Source organism: Mirounga leonina, unplaced genomic scaffold, assembly GCF_011800145.1.
Source record: "Mirounga leonina isolate KUSES-001 unplaced genomic scaffold, KU_Mleo_1.0 Mir_127, whole genome shotgun sequence".
In the NCBI taxonomy this organism is placed as follows: domain Eukaryota; kingdom Metazoa; phylum Chordata; class Mammalia; order Carnivora; family Phocidae; genus Mirounga; species Mirounga leonina.
In genome coordinates, this window is record NW_023270316.1 from 75,878,162 (window position 1) to 75,896,546 (window position 18,385).

Sequence of the window (18,385 nt, forward strand, 5' to 3'; positions counted from 1 at the left end):
TTATGATCCCAGGGTCCTGGGATTGAGCCCTGCATCGGGCTCCCTGCTTAGCGGGGAGTCTGCTTCTCCTTCTCCCTCTGCCTCTCTCCCTGCTCCTGCTCTCTCTCTCTCAAAAAAAAATTCCCCACCACAACAGGGTACATGTTATTATTTCTATATTACAGATGAAACTAAGGTTCAAAAGCGCTTATCCAAGGCCACCCAGCTAGTGAAAGGAGGACCTACGGCAGCTCTGCCTGCTTCTGAAGCCAGTGTGCCATCACTAACATGAGATTAACATCCTGTACAGCATACTGTGGCTCAGTGAAGGGGTTAGAGAGATAAAGCAAAGATTGATAGATGAAGGTATCATTCATGGCAATTTAATAAAGAAGACAGGATTTCAGGAGCTGCTTGGTTGAGGCAAAGAGAAAGACTATGTTTGTGGAGAATTGCTCTCGAAAAGTCTCCTCCTCAGTCTACCCACTGTACACCCTTGAAACCTAGAGTCACAGTTCAGAGAGGGGCAGAGGGCTCTTGCAGAGCTTTCAGAACCACTTGGGAACCAGGCTGCTGCAAAAGCTACTTCCCCCTCACACTCATGGCTTTGTGCAGATTCTGGTTGGCCAGTAAGAAAGCTGGGCCATGGTTTTACTGCTCACTCTCCTCTCTTCCTTATGGCTGCCTTGCCCATCATATTCCCTCCAGATTCATCAGATTCCCTCCAGCATCTTTGTGGCTGAGCACACAGGGAGGGCACTACAGACAGATGCTGGAGCTGGCTCCTGGGCAAAGAACAAGGACAATGCTTTTCTCTCTCTGCCCAGATTAATTGGACACTCCTTACCCTCCCTCAAACAGATACTTAGGTGCCCAAATAATTTGACAAGTGCCAAACATTATTCTTTCATCCTAGGAAGCTTAGAGAGATGTCTGCTCTGATAAACTGTGGAGTAAAAGACCGCAAATCCTTCTTAACCATTCTGATCAATAATGACATTCACCGTTCATTGAGCATTTTACCATGTGCCAGAGAGTGAGCTAGGATTTTACATACACTATCACACTTAATGTTCACCACAGCATGTCACAGAGAAGGAGAAAGTCACAGAGGGGTTAAACAATTTTCCTGGAACCACAGGGCTTGCTTTTATACTCTTTCAGGTTTTACCTTCCCCCCTCAGGGGCAACTGTGGGCCAGCCAAGCTGCCTTTTCTCCCCTTCCTACCTTCACAACCAATTAAGAAACAAGACACTGGAGACTGACAGATGAAGATAAAAATGTCAGTGATAGGCCTGATAAAGTCAATGAGAGACTGTGACTTTGGGTCTGTGTGAAAAGTTCTTGCTAATATTCTCTGCATGGCCCTCCTGCTCCTCCAGCTAGATGTAGACCATCAGGTACCCCATCCAGGTGACAGTCTGGCTCTTGAGGCAGAGACAGTGACCTCAGATTGCTCCCTGGAGTAGTCTGGGTTTAGAGGTTCGAAAAGAGTGAAAAGCTTTAATAAATTATTGATAAGTTAGGTGGACCAATGGATTTCTCCCACCAGTCAGGTAACTCTTTAGGCAGTAGAGGGTGGGGCCCGAGGCCAAAAGGGTTACATTTTGGAAGCTCCTCAAAGAAAAATCTAAAACAAGGAGAAAGGAGTTTGCTTTCTGTATTAGTCAGCTTGGCTGCCATGACAAAAGACCACCCTGGGTGGCTTAAACAACAGGAATTTCTTTTTCACATTTCTGGAAGCTGGGAGGTTTAAGACCACCAAGTCACCAGATTTGGTGGTTTGGTGAGGACCCACTTACTGGCTTGCAGCTGGCCACCTTCTTGCCGGGTCCTCCCAAGGGAGAGGAAGAAGGAGAAGGAGAGAACCAAAGTTCTCTTCTTGGTAGGGCACTAATCCCATCATGGCGTCCCACCATCATGACTTCATCTAAACCTGCTTACCTTCCAAGGTCCTACCTCCTACAACCATCTCACTGGGGGGTGGGGCTTCAACATAAGGGACTGAGGGGCGGGGGACAAGCATTCAGTACAGAGCACTTTCTCCCCTTGTTCCTCCTCCTGAAAAACCCCTGAGAGAGAGGACTTTCAGCAGAGGGAACACCATAATGTGTCCTCAGAACCCTGAGGGAAGTCCCAGTACAGCCTTCTTCATAGTGTTTAAAAGCAGGAGCATGAAATTAAATCCTGGCTCCATCATTTACCAGCCGGGTGACCTTAGGCAATTCATTCACCTTCTCTGAACTTTTGTTTTCCCCATCTATAAAACAAGAAGGATAATAGTACCTTGGGGGCTGCTTTGAGGCTTTAAGGAGATAAGGAATGTCAATGACACAGCATATTAAGTGCTCAATAAATACTAAAGAAATACACATTAAAATTTTGGAGACGTAATTATGAGAAAAAAAAGTGCACCTTACACTTGGGTGAGAAATGGTAGCTTCTATCCCTGGACACTCTCCTGCAGAAAGTGCCAGAAATCTTTGGGGAACGCTGTGGATTGGCTACTGTTAAAATAAAAACCTAGTCGGGTGTCTGGTAGCAGCAGATCACGGAGAGGAAAAAAGTTCAAAGAAACCTTGGGAAGTTCTCTTTTGTAGGGAGGGTAGAATGCACATGTCAGCTTTGTTTGCAGGGCAGTGAGTGATGGCTGGTCCTGTGGGCAAAGAGAGAGGTCACTACAGGAGACTTAGGCCTTTTTACTCAGAAGCCACACTGACATTCCCCTTGCAGTGATGGAAGCTGAAGGAAACTTAGAGATCGCTGGTCCAAATCTTTCACTTAATTGATTAGAAAAATGATACATGGAGAAGTTTGGTGATTTATCCACTTCATGCTTATAGCTAGTGATGGTGCTGAGTGTTAAGCGCCCAATCCTTCCATGTCACCTCAGTGAGTTTTTTCTTTTCTTTTCTCCTCTTTTTTTAATTAACATATAATGTATTATCTGTTTCAGGGGCACAGGTCTGTGATTCAACAGTCTTGCACAATTCACAGCGCTCACCATAGCACATACCCTCCGCAGGGTCCATCACCCAGCCACCCCATCCCTCCCCCCACCCCACCCCCACGTCAGCAATCCTCAGTTTGTTTCCTGAGATTAAGTCTCTTATGGTTTGTCTCCCTCTCTGGCTTCATCTTTTCTTGAACCATCCCGCCTTGCTCCAACAAGTTGGTATCTTCTGTCTTAGGAGCTCAAGATTCTCACTAAAACACTAAAAAAGTTGTTTTTTTTTTTTTTTTTTTTAAGGACAGAAACTAATAATTATTAAACACCTGTGTGTGCTAAGATGCCAGGATTCTTATATGGGCTAAAGTTTGGCATTTTCTGACCAATGCAGAGAGGGAGGTTTCCCTTTTCCCTGAGGAGAACACTGAAACTCAGGCCAAAGGCTTGCCTAGGATCACAGCTATCAGGGAAGCTGATACCTCTAACTCTACAGAGATCCATGCACCTGAGGGCCAGGACTCTTTAATCCCCCAAGGACTTGGTTTCTAGTATAGTGTTTTTCTTCACTAGAAAAAGTGTTGCATGTAAATATTAATAATGATTTCCAAGAAGGCAGAAATGATCCGTTGATCATTTCTGAAAAATGATTCTTTTAAAAAGAAAAAATCAAAATTTTCTCCCCAGATGTGTGCTAAAGAGATCATTAAAAAACTCAATGTAGCCCTTAAGATTCTTTTTTTTAACAATACTAAAATAGATTTAATTTAAACATTGATAAGAGTTTCAGGCAGATGTTTTAAAAGTTATATAAAATTGAAATAAAATGGAATATTTGATATTAGCCTCTCATGCTATGCCTCTAAAATTTTCCATAGTTTGTTTGTATAATGTTTTTTTCTGCTTTAAAAATATATATGCTCCTTTCCAAAAATTTGGGGATTTCAATAAAAATTCAAGGAACAAAAAAAATTTGTTCAAATTTCCACCACTAAGAGTTAATTACCATTAATATTTTGGTGTGTATGCTTCAATTAATAGACTTTTTTAGAGCAGTTTTAGGTTTACAGAAAAAAAAAACTTTTTTTTTTTTCTGTAAAGGAGAGTTCCCATATACTCCCCACCAAGTTTCTCCTATCATTGACATCTTACATCAGTGTGGTACATTTGTTACAACTGATGAGCCAATATTGATGCACTATGATGAAGGAGTTTACATTCCAGTTCACTCTTTGTGTGGATTTTGACAAATGCGTAAGGACTTGTATCCACCATTTGATATTATACGGGATAGTTTTTTCACTATTTAAAAAAGCATATATAAAGTTAATTTTGACTCTTCATTGGGTAATTTAATCATTTTATGTTCTTTAGTTTAAAAATAGTTGTTATGGTTCTTTGATTATAAAAATAATCCATGTTTACAGTAGTGTTGATGCATAATAACCATTATAACCATTCAAATGAATCACCTAAAAACTGGCACTTTTTAAAAGTATGTTTACTTTGTAAGTGTCATTAGTTGCATGTAAACAATCACGAGTATTTGGGGTCCACATCGTCGTGGCACAGAAAGGCCTGCTTCGCCTCTGTGGTTTTCATGTGAAATTACTGATTACCCCTTGGGCCACATCGAAAAGGTGGTAGTGCTTTGAGTGGGTTCACTGAACAGTACACATAAGACTCGCCCTAGTTCCTGGGGAGAAGGGTAGTTTTAAAAATCCACACCTAGTGTTTCCTTTGCTGGGAAATGCGCACAGCCTCGGCTCCTTCGCCTAAAGCGAACTCCAAGCCCAGGCAGAGGTGGGGCGAGTGGACTGGGGCGGGGGGGATTTGCTTGGGCGACGAGGCGGCGCCTCCCGCCCTGGGCTCGTGAGGCTGGGGGTTGATGGGGGTAAGGGGAGAGCCTGGCTTAGGGGGGCCGGGCCGAGGGTGGTGGTATGGGGTAGTCGCTGGGGGTGGTTGGAAGGGAGCCGGGCTCGGGGTGTAGCTGAGGGCAAGAAGAGCTGGAGTTGGGGGAAAGCGTAGCAGGACCAGGGGCGTGGCTGGGGGATAACCTGATCGGAGATGGGGGATGCCGTGGGGGCTTGGGAATGGCTGGGAAGATGGTGGCAGCCGGGCTGTGGCAGGGATGGTCTTGGCACGAGGGGCGTGGAAGGGCTGGGGGTGTGGATGGAGAGTCTGGTCGGGGGCGTGGCCTAAGTGGACTGAGAACGGGGCTAGAGGCGTGGCCGATGCGGGTTGGGGGCGTGGCCTGGGAGCCAGGCGGCAGCGGCGCGGGCGGGATTCAGCGCCGCGCTTTCTCTAGGGCCGCCCCTCCCGCCGCCAGCCCAGAGGCAGCGCACCCGAGCAGAGGCTCCGGCGAGAGCCCAGCGTGCTCCGAGCTCCGCGGGATCGGGACCGGCCCTGTATCGCAGAGACGTCTTGGATCCACAGGCTTTGGAGGCTCCGCCGAGTGGGAGCCGCGCGAGGTGAGGCTGCACCCCGGCGTGCAGCTGTACGGAGCGCGCGCGGGGCGTGGGGCAGGCGCCCGGGGCTGTTAGCTGGGAGCCGGGGGAGAGGAATTAGTCCCAAGCGACGGCTCTCAGAGCCCGAGGACGCCCTGCTCCGTCCTCCTGGCCGCTTCTCGGGGCCGCCCGGGCTGCCCACCTGTTGGTGCCCTGAAGTGGTTGCTCGGCGACAGCCCACTCACCCCCCAGGTTCGGCCAGCGGCGTTGCCCCCGGGGAGCGCGTGCAGCCGGTGCTCCTGGAAGAGGCCCTCTCCGGCACGACTCGTTCGGGGATTACCCTGAAACTTTACCCCGAGCTCCCGACTCGCTGGGCCTGGCCCTCGAGGTTGCGCGGGGAGGGAGGACAAAGGTTCGGGGAGCCTGGTGCGGCGGGTATTCCCTTCACGGCTCCGCTCCCTCCGGTGGCGCGACCGGTGCAGCCGGCCCCGGCCCAGGTCTGCTGCAGCTGGCGGCCCTACTGCGGATGCGGTCGGAGAACTTAGTTTTTGAAAGCAAGTTTCTCCTCAGGTCCCAGCTGGGTCTCATTTCACGAGAAAGACCGGTGGGACCCGGAGTCTGTCGCCTCTGAATTGGAGGGAGTTGCTGGAGTTGGTTTGATTCCAGTTGTGGTTGACGTGGTGCGGGAATTTGCATACTAGCCCCAGTAAGGTAGAAGCCCGCGGTGCTGCCCACTTCAGGGGGAACTCAGGTGACTGTGCTGGCGGGCCACCTATCGGACTGCGCAAAGTTACAGAGCCTGAGCAAATTTCCCTTCCCTCCAAGTGCGAAAAAACAAACCAAACCAAAGCAAACAAAACTCTCTGGGTTAGTTGCTTCCCAGCATTGGATGATAATGTTAATAATAGAACAATAATTTGAATTTAGCGAGCACTTATTACCAAGGCTATCCAAAATCAAACCCCAGTCCCCCCTCCCCCCCAGGTTTTCTCTGCACCTCATCTCATTTTCTGTGTTGCCTGGTGTTTTCTTCCCCATAACCCCCCTTTAGATCTCCCAGTTCTTTGCTTTCCTTTGCTAACAGGCACAGAAGCCTCACTCCATTTTATTTTTCAGCCTTTCATAACAAATGCACCTTTTCTCTTCATGTCCCCCAACTTGCAAACCTCCTCACTCCATTGTTCTCCTTCCTGGTGCCTGTTAATTATGCACTCCTCCTTGTGCTGCCGAACCTCGTTCTCTGCCCCCACATCCTCCAGAGGTTTATGTGACTATTTCTTAGCCCATATTGTAATTTTCAGTTACCTCCTTTGGCCCCCAAATTTGCCATCTTCCTTCCACCCAGGATGATTATCTGCTTTTTTATTTGTGCTACGCATGTGCGGGCATCTTGATTCTCTCCCCAGTTTCTCCCACATGGTGCTTTCTTGCCTTTTACTTACTTCTCAGCAAGTGCTTTCCTTGCTGCTGCCTTCACAGCACACCTTGTTTCAGTTCCTTTGGTTGTAATTTTTCTATGCCACCACCAACCCTCGGTTCCTTCCCCTCTTTTCCAATCAGTCCTCCATTACCTTGTGGACATCTTAATTTCAGACCATCTGAAAGGGTTAGGAGGTGGAGGCAGGGAGCCACTTCCCCTTCCCCAGGAGTGCCCTGGGTTTCAGGACCTTCCTTTCTGCTCTAGTATCATATACATAGTTATTGAATTATGTTACTATTGATATCAATACAAATGTACTTATTAAACACTTAGTCTGGGCCAGGCACTCTTCTGAGGGATTTACATGTAATAATACCTCATTAACCCTCCTCAGATCCCTGAAATGTAGATACTATTACTCTCTCCATCTTACAGATGAGACAAGAGAGGCTGAGAGACGTAACGGGCCCGATTTCTCATGGCTCTGTAGTGGTGGAGCCCTCAGCCAGGTGCTGAGCTTATGTGCCGTAGGAACTTCTGAACTCAGACGGGGGCTGGGATTTGGCTTTGGAAATGAGGTCATTAATTGCACGTTTTATTTAGTCTACAGTTTCCACCAGTTGAGGGCATATTATCCATACCTGTAAAATAGTGCAGGGGGAAAACCTAATGCCTAATGTCCTTTGGAAAGACTGGGGACACTACCTGGGCTGTCAATTCAAGCTTGCTTTCAATTGGCTTCCTGAAGAGAATACGCTGGTCCCCTTAGCTACAGGGGTACTAGAAGAAAGATTGTTGCCAACTGTCTCCTGTGCATTGAGAGTTGAGATCCACTTTAGCTAGCTGGCCAGACCTCTAGGGTCCCCCTGTGATAGCCCCGTGATTTTATGAATCTTGTTTATTTCTATTTCATTATATAATCTTAAAGCTTTGTTCAAATACTTCCTTATTGGTATTCACCTTCCTGAAAGTTGGAGGCAGATATTTCCCCTTTTGCAGATACTGAAGCAGAGTGTAGGTAAAGGTTTATGTTTTGTTAGCTGGAAGGGATCTTACACTCCACAGATGAGGAAACTGTGACCCAGAGAAGTAAAATGATGTGTCCAAGGGAAAGCAGCAGTCTCCAAAGGATAGGAAACCTGGCTTTAGATCCTAGATCTGTTGATCTCTGGTCCAGGGCTCTTCATGCCTGCCCCCACAGCTTGGTGGGTTGACCTCTCTGCTTGCTGCTGAAAACAATGAACCTTCTTTCCTCTTCCTTTCCTGAGCTAAGAGGCTTTGGGAGGATTCATTTAAAATAGAAATTGTCAGTGGTTTTTCTGGGTGTTTTTTTTTTTGTTTTGTTGGTTTGTTTTTTTGGGTTTTTTTTGTCTGAAAGCTGAACACTTAAAAATGTTTGCTCTTGAGATATGTAATGGCATAAATGGGATCATAAAATCACGGAAGTATAAATTCAGAAGTTTTAGAAAGAAGTAATTTTGTTATTTCCAAAGCATCAGGAAGGAACACCAAATGTACATTTCTTTCTAGAGGCAAATTATATCATACATGGCAGTTTGAAGATCTGTAACTGTAATGTTTAATTGTATTTTCCATTTGCAGACAGAAATGCATTAGGTACAAAGTGCTCACATGATTCCCTTCATCCTTGCATCTCAAATGAAACAGAAGTGAAGGGGGAGAGCATGTCAGGTTAGTTTTTGTTTCTGTGTTGGCCCTGCCATGCTCTCCCCCTTCTCTTGGGCTGGGACTTCCAGCCATGCCCTCCTGATTCCCAGCTCCTGCCTGTCTATTTAATGCCTTCCCCCTAGGAACCCTCAGGGAACCTGGAGGGTAGTATTTACCCATGCTGCTCAACTCATTCTGTATCAGTCTTTCTTGACAGAATTAAACCTGATGCCCTAAGGTATACGTTGTATGTAATTAACTTCTCTCTGATGCTTCTAGAATGAGAAGGGGGGTTAGGTTCCATCCTTGGGAGAACTGAGGGAATAGTCGCTCAAATAGTTATCTGTGTTCTATGGTTGAGATGAGGATCATTAGAACTGAAGAGCAAGTTAGGTTTCCCTGCTCCCCTTTCGCAGTTGAGAAAATGGGACGTGAGGAACGTTGTCATGGCCAAAGCCCCACAGAAAGTGACAAGATTGAGATTGGAGCACCGGGCTGCCTGGCTCAGGAGATCTGGGTGTATGCTTCCATGTGTCTGTCTCCTCTGTGCCTTGTAACTCCCTCAGGCAGAGGCTTTTACGAACTCCATGGTTCCTGCTTGCTGAGTTGCTGATGCAACATGAGAGGTGGGGGCAGGGCTCATAGGAGTGCCAGGGCCCATCCCTGTCTGTCTCACTTGGGGTGTACATGGCGCTTTATCACTGCCTGAGAGGACACCGGGAGCTGCGGCAATGCCAGGAGAGAGAATGTTATAGGTTTCTAATACATGGCAGTGACTGTGGTCAGAATGTCCACATTTGTGGATACAGGTAATGCCCCAACCTGTGGTCCTAATGTTCAAATGTCCTAGACATAGAACTGTTACCTCATCTTAACTAGGACCTTAAAGGACCCAATTTCTCAGTCAGATACAGCCTCCGCCCGTTTCCCTGCAGTAGGACCACTCTGTGTCATTGTGGAAGAAATGAGAATGCAACATTGTAATTTCAGGGACCATGTGCCTGACTCAAAATATCTTTGAGCACACTTGCCTGCCAGATCTGGACTGGAACCTTCCCCTGCCTCCCAGCCTCACTCTCTGGATTCAGCCAGACTGGGGAGCTCTGAGAGGACTCTGCATGGCTAACTTGGAAGAAGGGGGCAGCCAGTCTTTCCCTCAGTCCCCATTAACACCATGACAGAGTTTGTTCTCTAAGATTGGCAAGCTGTCCTTGGAGAAAAATAGAACACAGGTCTGAAATGACTAGACAGACTGGAAAGTCTTGGTGGAGGGAGGCAGCATGCAGGAAAGTGGGAAACTGGGATCTTTGCTCATGGTCTAGGGCAGGTGCAAGGGGAGGGCGAGTCCAAGATTTTATTGTCTTAAAACAGAGGGGCAGGAGGCCAGGAATGAGATGCGTTCCTGCTACTGGAACTTTGATCACAGTCTTCCGTAGAAATTATCGTTCTATATAATCTAAACAGTGAGCAGTCTTGTACTTGAGTGTTAAAATTATAACAGTCACATTAAACACATTTCTGAGGTCAGGCCCTAGTACTTACCCACCACGTATGATACACAGAGAGATGAATGAGTCCTGTGTCCTAAAATAACTTACACATGTACATTGAAACACATCCAGTTTATACATTGGAATCATCTATAGCTGTGAGAAAACCAGCTCCTACTTCAGAAATCTCCATTTCCACCCTTCCTGGTGGAATGGCGTGCTCACATATGCACACTTATTGTGTACCTTTTATGTGCCAGGCCTGTGCTGGATGCTGAAGATGGATGGAGTCATCAGAAACAGCCATGGTCCTCGAGGAGGCTCACATTCCTGTCCGGTGGGAGAGGTAGATGTGTGAAAGGAAAGTCCTGAAACGTGTAGCAGGTGTAGTGATCAGTTTATGGGGAGGGGGTTTAGGGAGCACATGAGAGATCTTGGATCCAGGAAGACTTCCTGGAGGAGGAGTTAACTACAGCCTGGGCTGAATGGGATGAGCAGGTTGGGGAAGGAGCTGATAGAAGGAGGCATAAGACAGATGGATTCAGCCAGATTGAATAAGCAGAGGTGGGGAGACAGACTTCAGCTTGGTGACCCTAGGGACTCTGAACCCTTCTGCATGGCTGTAGCTCCCAGCTTATCATTTATGACTGTTACAGTATGTTTAGAGCAGTGGTTTTGCCTCAGTATCACTTGGGGATTTGGCAGAAGAGCAAATTCTAGGGCTTTCCCCCAGACCTATTGAGAGCTTCAGAAGGCCAAAGTTTGAGAACCACTGTTCTAGAACATGTGCTTTCCAGAGGTCCCAAACAGTTAATCTTCATGGCTACATGATAAGCTTTTCAGAAAGTGGAAACTCCGTTCCTACCTGGTTAGATTGGGTAGGATTTTCTTCAGGTCCACAGCCATCCTCACGTCCTGCATTTCTTTGCCCAGTATATGTGCATTCTCACAATTTCTTCTGCTCCCCCTACTTCATTTCATCGCACACTACTGATTTATATTATCTCTCTAATACCTCTACCTGACATCATTTCTTAGTGTTTGGCACTAGGCCAACTGAGTTCAGATCCCAGCTCTGCTGTGTGATCTTGGGAAGGCACTAACTTGTCTGTGCCTCGGTTGCCTTATCTGAAAAATGTACGTAGTAACAGAACCCAGCCCATAGGTAAGCATTTCAAACTTTGCTGCACATTGGAATTACCCAGGGTTTTTTTTTTTAAAGTTGATACCTATTCCCACCCCAAATACTGTGATTGGTTTTGGGTGTGACCTAGGCATTGGAATTTTTAGCAGCTTTCCATGTGCAGCGAAGTTTGGGAATCACTGTGGTTGGCTGTTGGGAGGATGAAATGAGTCCATTCTTGCTTAGCAGAGTGCCTGGTGCGTAGTAGTAAGTGCTTCGTATACATCTGTTGGCAGAGGCGCTGATGATTTTCTGGCAGCAGGAGGAGAGATGAACCATTTCAATTGTTTGATGCATACTTGTTGATCGTCAAATGCTTGTTGGTTTAGAGATCTCCTGGTGGTCCCGTCTTTTGTTCTGAGAGTTTAGAGGTGAAATAGCCCAATGCCATGAATCTCCACATCTAATTCTCCAAGCCCTCTCTTTGCAAGGATACAAGGGTCATGCTGTAAACAGAGCGTGTCCTCCCTCACAGCCTCACCAGCACTGGGCACCATTTTCCCACCTCTGTATGGAAAAACTTGAATTTTTGGAATATAACCAGATTCTAAAATCATGAAGTAGCAATGCTTAACAACATGGAGGGGGATTACTTAATAGTTGGGTACCATTACTATCTACATTTTTCAGATAAGGCAGCTGAAACACAGAAAGGTAAATGCCTTCCCAAGGTCACACAGTTAGCAAGCAGCAGAGTTGGGATCTGAACCCAGTTTATTTTGTACCCACTCTAATCTGTCATTTGTACCTAAATGCCAGTTTTCAAACCTGGAATAAATCTTTAGACTTGGTCTCTCTTTGGCACGAATCTCTTTTCTAGGATTTAAGTGTCACTATATCCTAAATTATGTATTTGTAACCATTACGTGAAAGGATGTATAATCTTTTTGCTTGCCCTGTCTTGTCACATACATTAGATCAACCTTCATTCATTGTTTTATTAATTCGACAACTATTGATGAGCAGCTGCTTTGCACCAAACAGCCAAGCTAGCAAGTTTATTCCTTCTTTTCCTCCTGTGGAGGGACAAACCTGTCTCTCTGTCAGCATGTGTAAGTATTTTGGTTTTGATTTGTAACTACAGCCTTTTCTATACTTGTCTTCTTTGGTGACATAATCCCTCAACTTTTAATAATGGAACATCTGAAGGGCATTTTTCCTGTTGATTTCATGGGCCTTCCTTGAACCCTGCTGAGATTAATTACGCCAAACCCCATGCAACAATTATTCTAATATATCCTGGCGGGTTATTAAAATGTAGGTTGCCCGGGACCAGGAGGCTTGAGTAAGTGAGCCACAGTTAGTACCCTCAGAATGAAATCGGTGATGCAGTTTAAGTTCTGTGGGTTTGTCATATCTTTTAGCCCAGAATCAGTCCCAGTAGTGTGGCCAAACTAAATAAAGCAATGAGAAGTAGGTGAATTCATATGTCAGACTGCTGATTTGGTCTCTTTCTTGAAAAAGTTAGACTATGGGCTTGGTTTCGCTTTCTGTGTAGGGCATGCAAGTAATCGGCGTTTACTGTGAGATTGGCCCTGGGACGTTTAAGTGTTTGCTGCAAATGGAAATAATTGATTCACTGTATTTGTTCTGCTGCCCGATCACTAAGTGAAAATCTACCACTGGGGAAACTTTTGTATGGCCAGCACACAGGTGGCTCAGTATTATGGTAAAGACTAGCCTCCATTGTGCGGTCTTACCATTATCACTCCAGTTACTCACAGACTGAATAGGCTTTAGAAATACAGGCCTTCAGAGGACTTGTCCTTGCTTAAATGTTCCGTGGATCCTTCTGAAATAACATCCCCCGAACCTTCACTGAAAACAGTAAAGAAGGCAGGGATATATTAATATCTCCAGTTTTAGTTATATTCAAAAGGATTACATATTTAAAATGAGAACAGTTCAAAGTACATTTAGGTTTTAAACATTTGAGGTTAACAATCCAAAATAAGCTAGGAAAAATAAGTAAAATATTCTCTAAAATGGTATGTTTTAAAATCTGCTAGACCCTGTTTTCCCTACCTTTGACTTTTCTGAAACAAATCTAAACTCCCCAGCGATTGCTTGGCTCATCTTACCGATGAGCCTACTTGTTTTACCAAATCCAGTTCAGCTCTAGCATTAGAGCGTCTCTCTCTGTGTCCTTAGGCCACTTTTCCAGAACTATTGTGTCCTATACTTCCTAGAAAAGGATTGGGTACTTTATGTGCCAGCTTTGGTTCCTGGCCATGATCTGTGGTGTGCCTGTGCGCATGTCCGTCCGTGTGTGTGTGTGTGTGTGAGTGTGTGTGTGAGTGTGTGTGAAGGGGGGCTGTATATGCTGGAGCCAAAGTGACGTACTCTGTTGTACAGTGTGACATGGAGTGAGCTCCTAATTACATAAAAGTTCCCTTCTAAGTTGAGTCTTAGACTCGGCCTCACTAAGTAAATGAATCTGGAATTCTGAATAAGGAAAGTGGCAGCTTCTCTTGAACACTTAGTTTTTTAATGACAAGTCATGGCAAGGTGTGGGTAAGAAGAGTGATTTATAAACTTGCGGCTTGTGGGGTCAGGCTGACTGGGTTATATTCATACCTTCCACTGCTGTCCTTGCCACCCGGCATCGGTATAATCATTTCTGTTCCGTGTTGAGCCATCTGGAAGCAGACACTTGTCTCCAGGCTCAGCTCTTGAAATGCCATGCACCTGGCAGAGTGTCCTGTGCTTCTGCACTGTCAGGATGGCTTCTGGATAATGATGATGCTCTGCTCCTTGAGACGTAGGGACCATTCGTTCATAAACGCAGCTGCAGTTCGGGCCAGGGTGAGGCACTGTGCTGAGCGCAGACTTACAAGGTCGAGTCTGTTGTAACTCTGGCCGAGCTTAGCCCTCCTGCCCCCTGCCAGTCTCACCCTTTCTCATTAGATCTCACTCTTGGAGGGGAGGAGAGTGATGAAGGTTAACTTCCTCTAGGCTTTTCTTTCTGGGCTAGAATCTTCCTCCAGGGCAGTGGGGCTCAGGAGAAGTGACAGAGTATATGTATGCTTTCTTCTGCCTGTCAGTGGTTCTGCTGGAAGATCATCTGTGCTTCTCCTAACTCCACTCAAAATTAGGAAGAATACCCAGGGCTCTGAGAATGGTCTGCTTTCCTTCTAACAGAAGAAACTTGGAGGAGGAAGCAAGAACTGTTTCTGCTTTTCCTAATCTTTATTTCTAATCTGACCCCTCATCCGAGGGGCTCACCCTGAAAGGGTGCTGACCCAGAAGCCTTCAAGTGGTTCATAGAGGCGAGAATGATCTAGCATTACAAGGTCAGTGCTTACAGGTGGATAGGTCAGAGCATATAAAATTGCCACCACTGCCTAAATATGTCTTGATTTGGTAGCATGGTTAACTTACATTTTCATTCTAGCACATCTGAAGGGAGTTTATCGCATTGACTTCCTGGGGGCTGTTTTCAAGCCTGCTGAGATTAATTAAATCAAACCCCATGTGACAATTATTCTAAAGCAAAGTGGTTTATTAAATTTTGGAGCATGCTGGACTACTGAATTGAAATTATTCAAGAAGATGATTACAGTTTTGTTGATTTCATGCTATAGGAGTTTAATACCCTTTTTTTCTATTTTTATGGGCAGATACTGCCAGTCTCTTAGTTTTTCTTTCCTGCTGGGATGAAGAATCTCTAAAGGATGAAGGAAATGGCCTATTGTCAGTAGGACAGTGCTGTTTTCTTGGCTTTCCTGGAAAGGGATCTCTGTAGAGGCCAGGTCTTACTCTCTACACAGTGCAGGTTGGGGATTTTTAAGAACCCTTTGTGTCACTTGGAACACTTTTCTTCTGAGATGAAGATAGTGGGTATCTGTGCAGATCAGTCTGGGATAAAGAACGTTGTGAAAGGAGACCTGTCTCAGCAGGAGGGTTCCCAGTCCCTCGTCATACTGAGCTGGGACAGCCACCTTCTCTGTGTATGTCCAGGTCACCTGGAAAGACCTGGGAAGCACTTTAGTCGTTAGTGAGAGAAGATTTAAAAAACCCACAGAACTCTTGAAATCATGTGTTTTTGTCACTGTTTCTTCCAAACGGAAGAGTATTCTTTTATATGATTGTTTAAAGAGAACTGGATGCCCCAGCGACCAGTTATGACACATGCCTGGTTACAAATCTTCCTCTGCCATTGTCTAAACTCATCACTGCAGGACTCAGAAAGAATAAGCTTGGAATGCACTTCTCATGGATTATTAGTTGGATAGAGAGGCCCCCACTGGGAGAATCCTATAGCTGTCTCCTCAGATGAGTGAGAAATTCAGAATTGTGGCAGGACCACCCACTCACTAACTGCTCGCTTGGAGACCTGGATGGTTTCAGATTCCCAGGAAAGCGACTGTTGTGTCACCTGAGGGCAAAGGGACTTGGGAAGCATTGCCCATTGGCTGCCTTATGTTTTCAGGGTTGCCGTTTGGCAAGGGGGGAAGGAAGATGATGAAGTAGTGATCCTCATCTCAGAACCCACAGGGCAGATCTGATGGCATCGGCTGCTTTCATGTGGAGGACAGAGCAAGGAGAATCGGTGCTGGGAAGACTGTCTCTCACTGATGTGTCTCATGTATGGCATTATGACTACAATGCCCCTTGCTTCTCGCACAGTGTGATGCAGGTAATAGTGGACATGTCTCAAGGGTTAGGTGAATGGTTTCAAAGGAAGTGGGAGAGAGAGAGCTGATAATTACCGATGGCCTAACAGGCAGGTGGCCACACCTGCTTGCGGGTGCATGACTGGGTAATCTATGCTGGAATTCATACAGACTTCTGGTATTGGTCCGAGGCTCTCCTGCTGAACCTGTCTGCATCCATTGTGGTGATACTCAGCAAAAAGGCATACCCAAATCCCAGTGATTGGTTATGTGGATGATAATGGCACATAAGTTGTTTTCATTAACTAGAGTGAGGTTGGTAAAAGTGGACATCTGACAGAGAAGAGGCAGGAGTTTGCTGAAGAAGGGAGTGGGGATCTGAGAGTTAAGGCAATATATATTGTATTTGTGAAGAGTTTTAAATTCTTGTTTATTAATTTTTTAATTGAACTTTTCATTTTGAGATAATTGTAGATATACATGTATAATTGTATGTAGATATACATGTAGGTATACATATACATATATAAATGTACTACAATGATATTTACATGATACAGTACAACATCACAACTGACTGTATCTGATACAGTCAAGATACAGACATTTCCCATCACCCTTAGGATCCCTCATGTTATCCTTTTATGGCCACACCCACTTCCCTCCTGTCCCCACTCCTTTCTTTCCCTCTAGCAACCACTAATTTGTTCTCCATATAATTTTGTCATTTAAAAAATGTTATAAAATTGGAACATAGTATATTTGGGATTGCTTTTCTCACTCAGCATAATTTTCTGAAGATACTAGTCCTTTAGACATGTGGTTTACAAATATGCTCTCTCACCAGTTTTCCCTTTTAGCTCTTAACCAGGTTCTTTGCAGAATAGAAGTTTTTAAATTTGACGAGGTCCAATTTATTGATTTATTTTCTTTTTTATGTATTCATTTCATGCTATAAATTTCCCTCAGAGCACTGCTTTAGGTGTATCCTACAATGATGTGTTTCATTTTCGTTTTCATTCAGTATTTTTTAGAATTTTGCTTTGACTTCTTTTTTGACCTGTGGATTATTTACATGCATATTGCTTACTTTCCAAATATTTGGAGATTTTCCTGTTATCTTTCTCTTACTGATTTCTACTTTATTCCATTTTGGTTGGAGAATATATTCTATATGATTTCAGTTTTTAAAATCTTTTTGTGGATTGTTTTATAGCCCTGGATATTGTCTGTCTTCATATATGTTCCATACACTCTTGAACAGAATATATATTCTGCTGTTGTAGGATGGAGTGTGCTATACATGTCTCATCCTGTTGGTTGATGCTGATACTCCTGAAATGGAGTGTTGTAGTGATGTTGGTAGTAGCTGTTTTTTGTTCTTGTTTTCCTTTTCTTTTTTCTGGTAATGGAAGGGGAATGAGGATTAGATAGCAGAGAATTTGAAGTCATATTGTCCAGCAAAAATAAGGACATCAAAAGTCTATATTGCCAGTTTAAGGTAACTTTGACAACCATCCAAGGAGAGAGTAGAGTTTATATTCTCCACTGAAAATATAAGTGCTAGAGGGCCATTTCATCAAACCATTGTTTTAGAATTAGAAAGTCTGAAGAAAACCAAGTTTGATCTGAAAATCAGAGGTCAGACAGCTAAAGTTGCCAACCAGGACTGGAAGAAAAGGATATGTTTTAAGTTTGTTTGGATTACTTCTTGTTGAATAGTATTTATGAGTTAACTAACTTATTGTTTACTAAGTACTTACTTAATCATTAATTAGATCCAGAGCAGAGAAGTTGCTTATTAATGTAAAAGCTAGACTAATTTATTCTAAAACATTTGTTGTGTAACTCCTCTATTCCTGACGGAGTACTAGTTCTGAGGATATAAAAATAAACTAGAGCAACATGGACTTAAGTATCCTTTTTTCTCCCACAGAAGGAAAACCTAGAAATCCAATGGCTAAGACTGACTTCTAGGAAATATAAGAATAAGTTCAACCTTGAGGAGTATTTTAGTTTCACATGCTACAACTTAAATTTGAAAAATAATACTAAAAATGCTTTGCAGAAGTATGTTTTATTACATGGTTACCTAGTGGCTTTCAATTAAAGCCTGGTATTTCTTGCATGTCTCCTGTGTGCCAGGCACTGAAATGGGTGCAGAGGGTTTGGGTTTGCTTCAGCCCCTTATCTTAAGCCTGGTATAAAGATAGAGGCCAGATATAAATTTCTTGAACTTATATATGTGTTTTATTTCTTAAGAAAGAGAAGCTTCCCGGTATAATGGAAAATTTTATTTACATTTTTTTTTTAAGAACACAACTTTATAAAGAACGTCTATGTAAGTGTTGAACTTAAATGTAAACAGATCTAGTATCGGTATCAATACTGAAGTGACTTCTCCTCGTTTTGTAAACACATCTGTTAGTTTAACCTGTTCAACCAGGTACAATAACAGAAGGGCAACAAAGACCTTGGTCTATTACTTTTCATGTAACACCACAGAAAGTGAGAAAATACAGCTAAATTTATCGTAGTCTTTCCTTTCTTTTTCCCCATGACATCATAGTTTCCCTTTAATATCTGTTTTTCAGATCATGAAAACATGTTATTTTCCCAGACAACCAGTTGCTT

The 18,385-nt window shown here is 44.3% G+C and overlaps 1 protein-coding gene across 2 annotated transcripts in view; it reads left to right on the plus strand.

Moving 5' to 3' along the window:
- Window positions 1-5,081: 5,081 nt before the first annotated feature.
- SPATA13 (spermatogenesis associated 13) overlaps window positions 5,082-18,385 on the plus strand; it is a 141,542-nt gene continuing 128,238 nt past the window's right edge. For both annotated transcript variants that reach the window (XM_035003674.1, XM_035003675.1), the window contains exon 1: window positions 5,082-5,398. In XM_035003674.1, coding sequence (XP_034859565.1) covers window positions 5,162-5,398 — 237 coding nt within the window. In that variant the 5' untranslated portion in view covers window positions 5,082-5,161. The remainder of the gene's footprint in view (window positions 5,399-18,385) is intronic.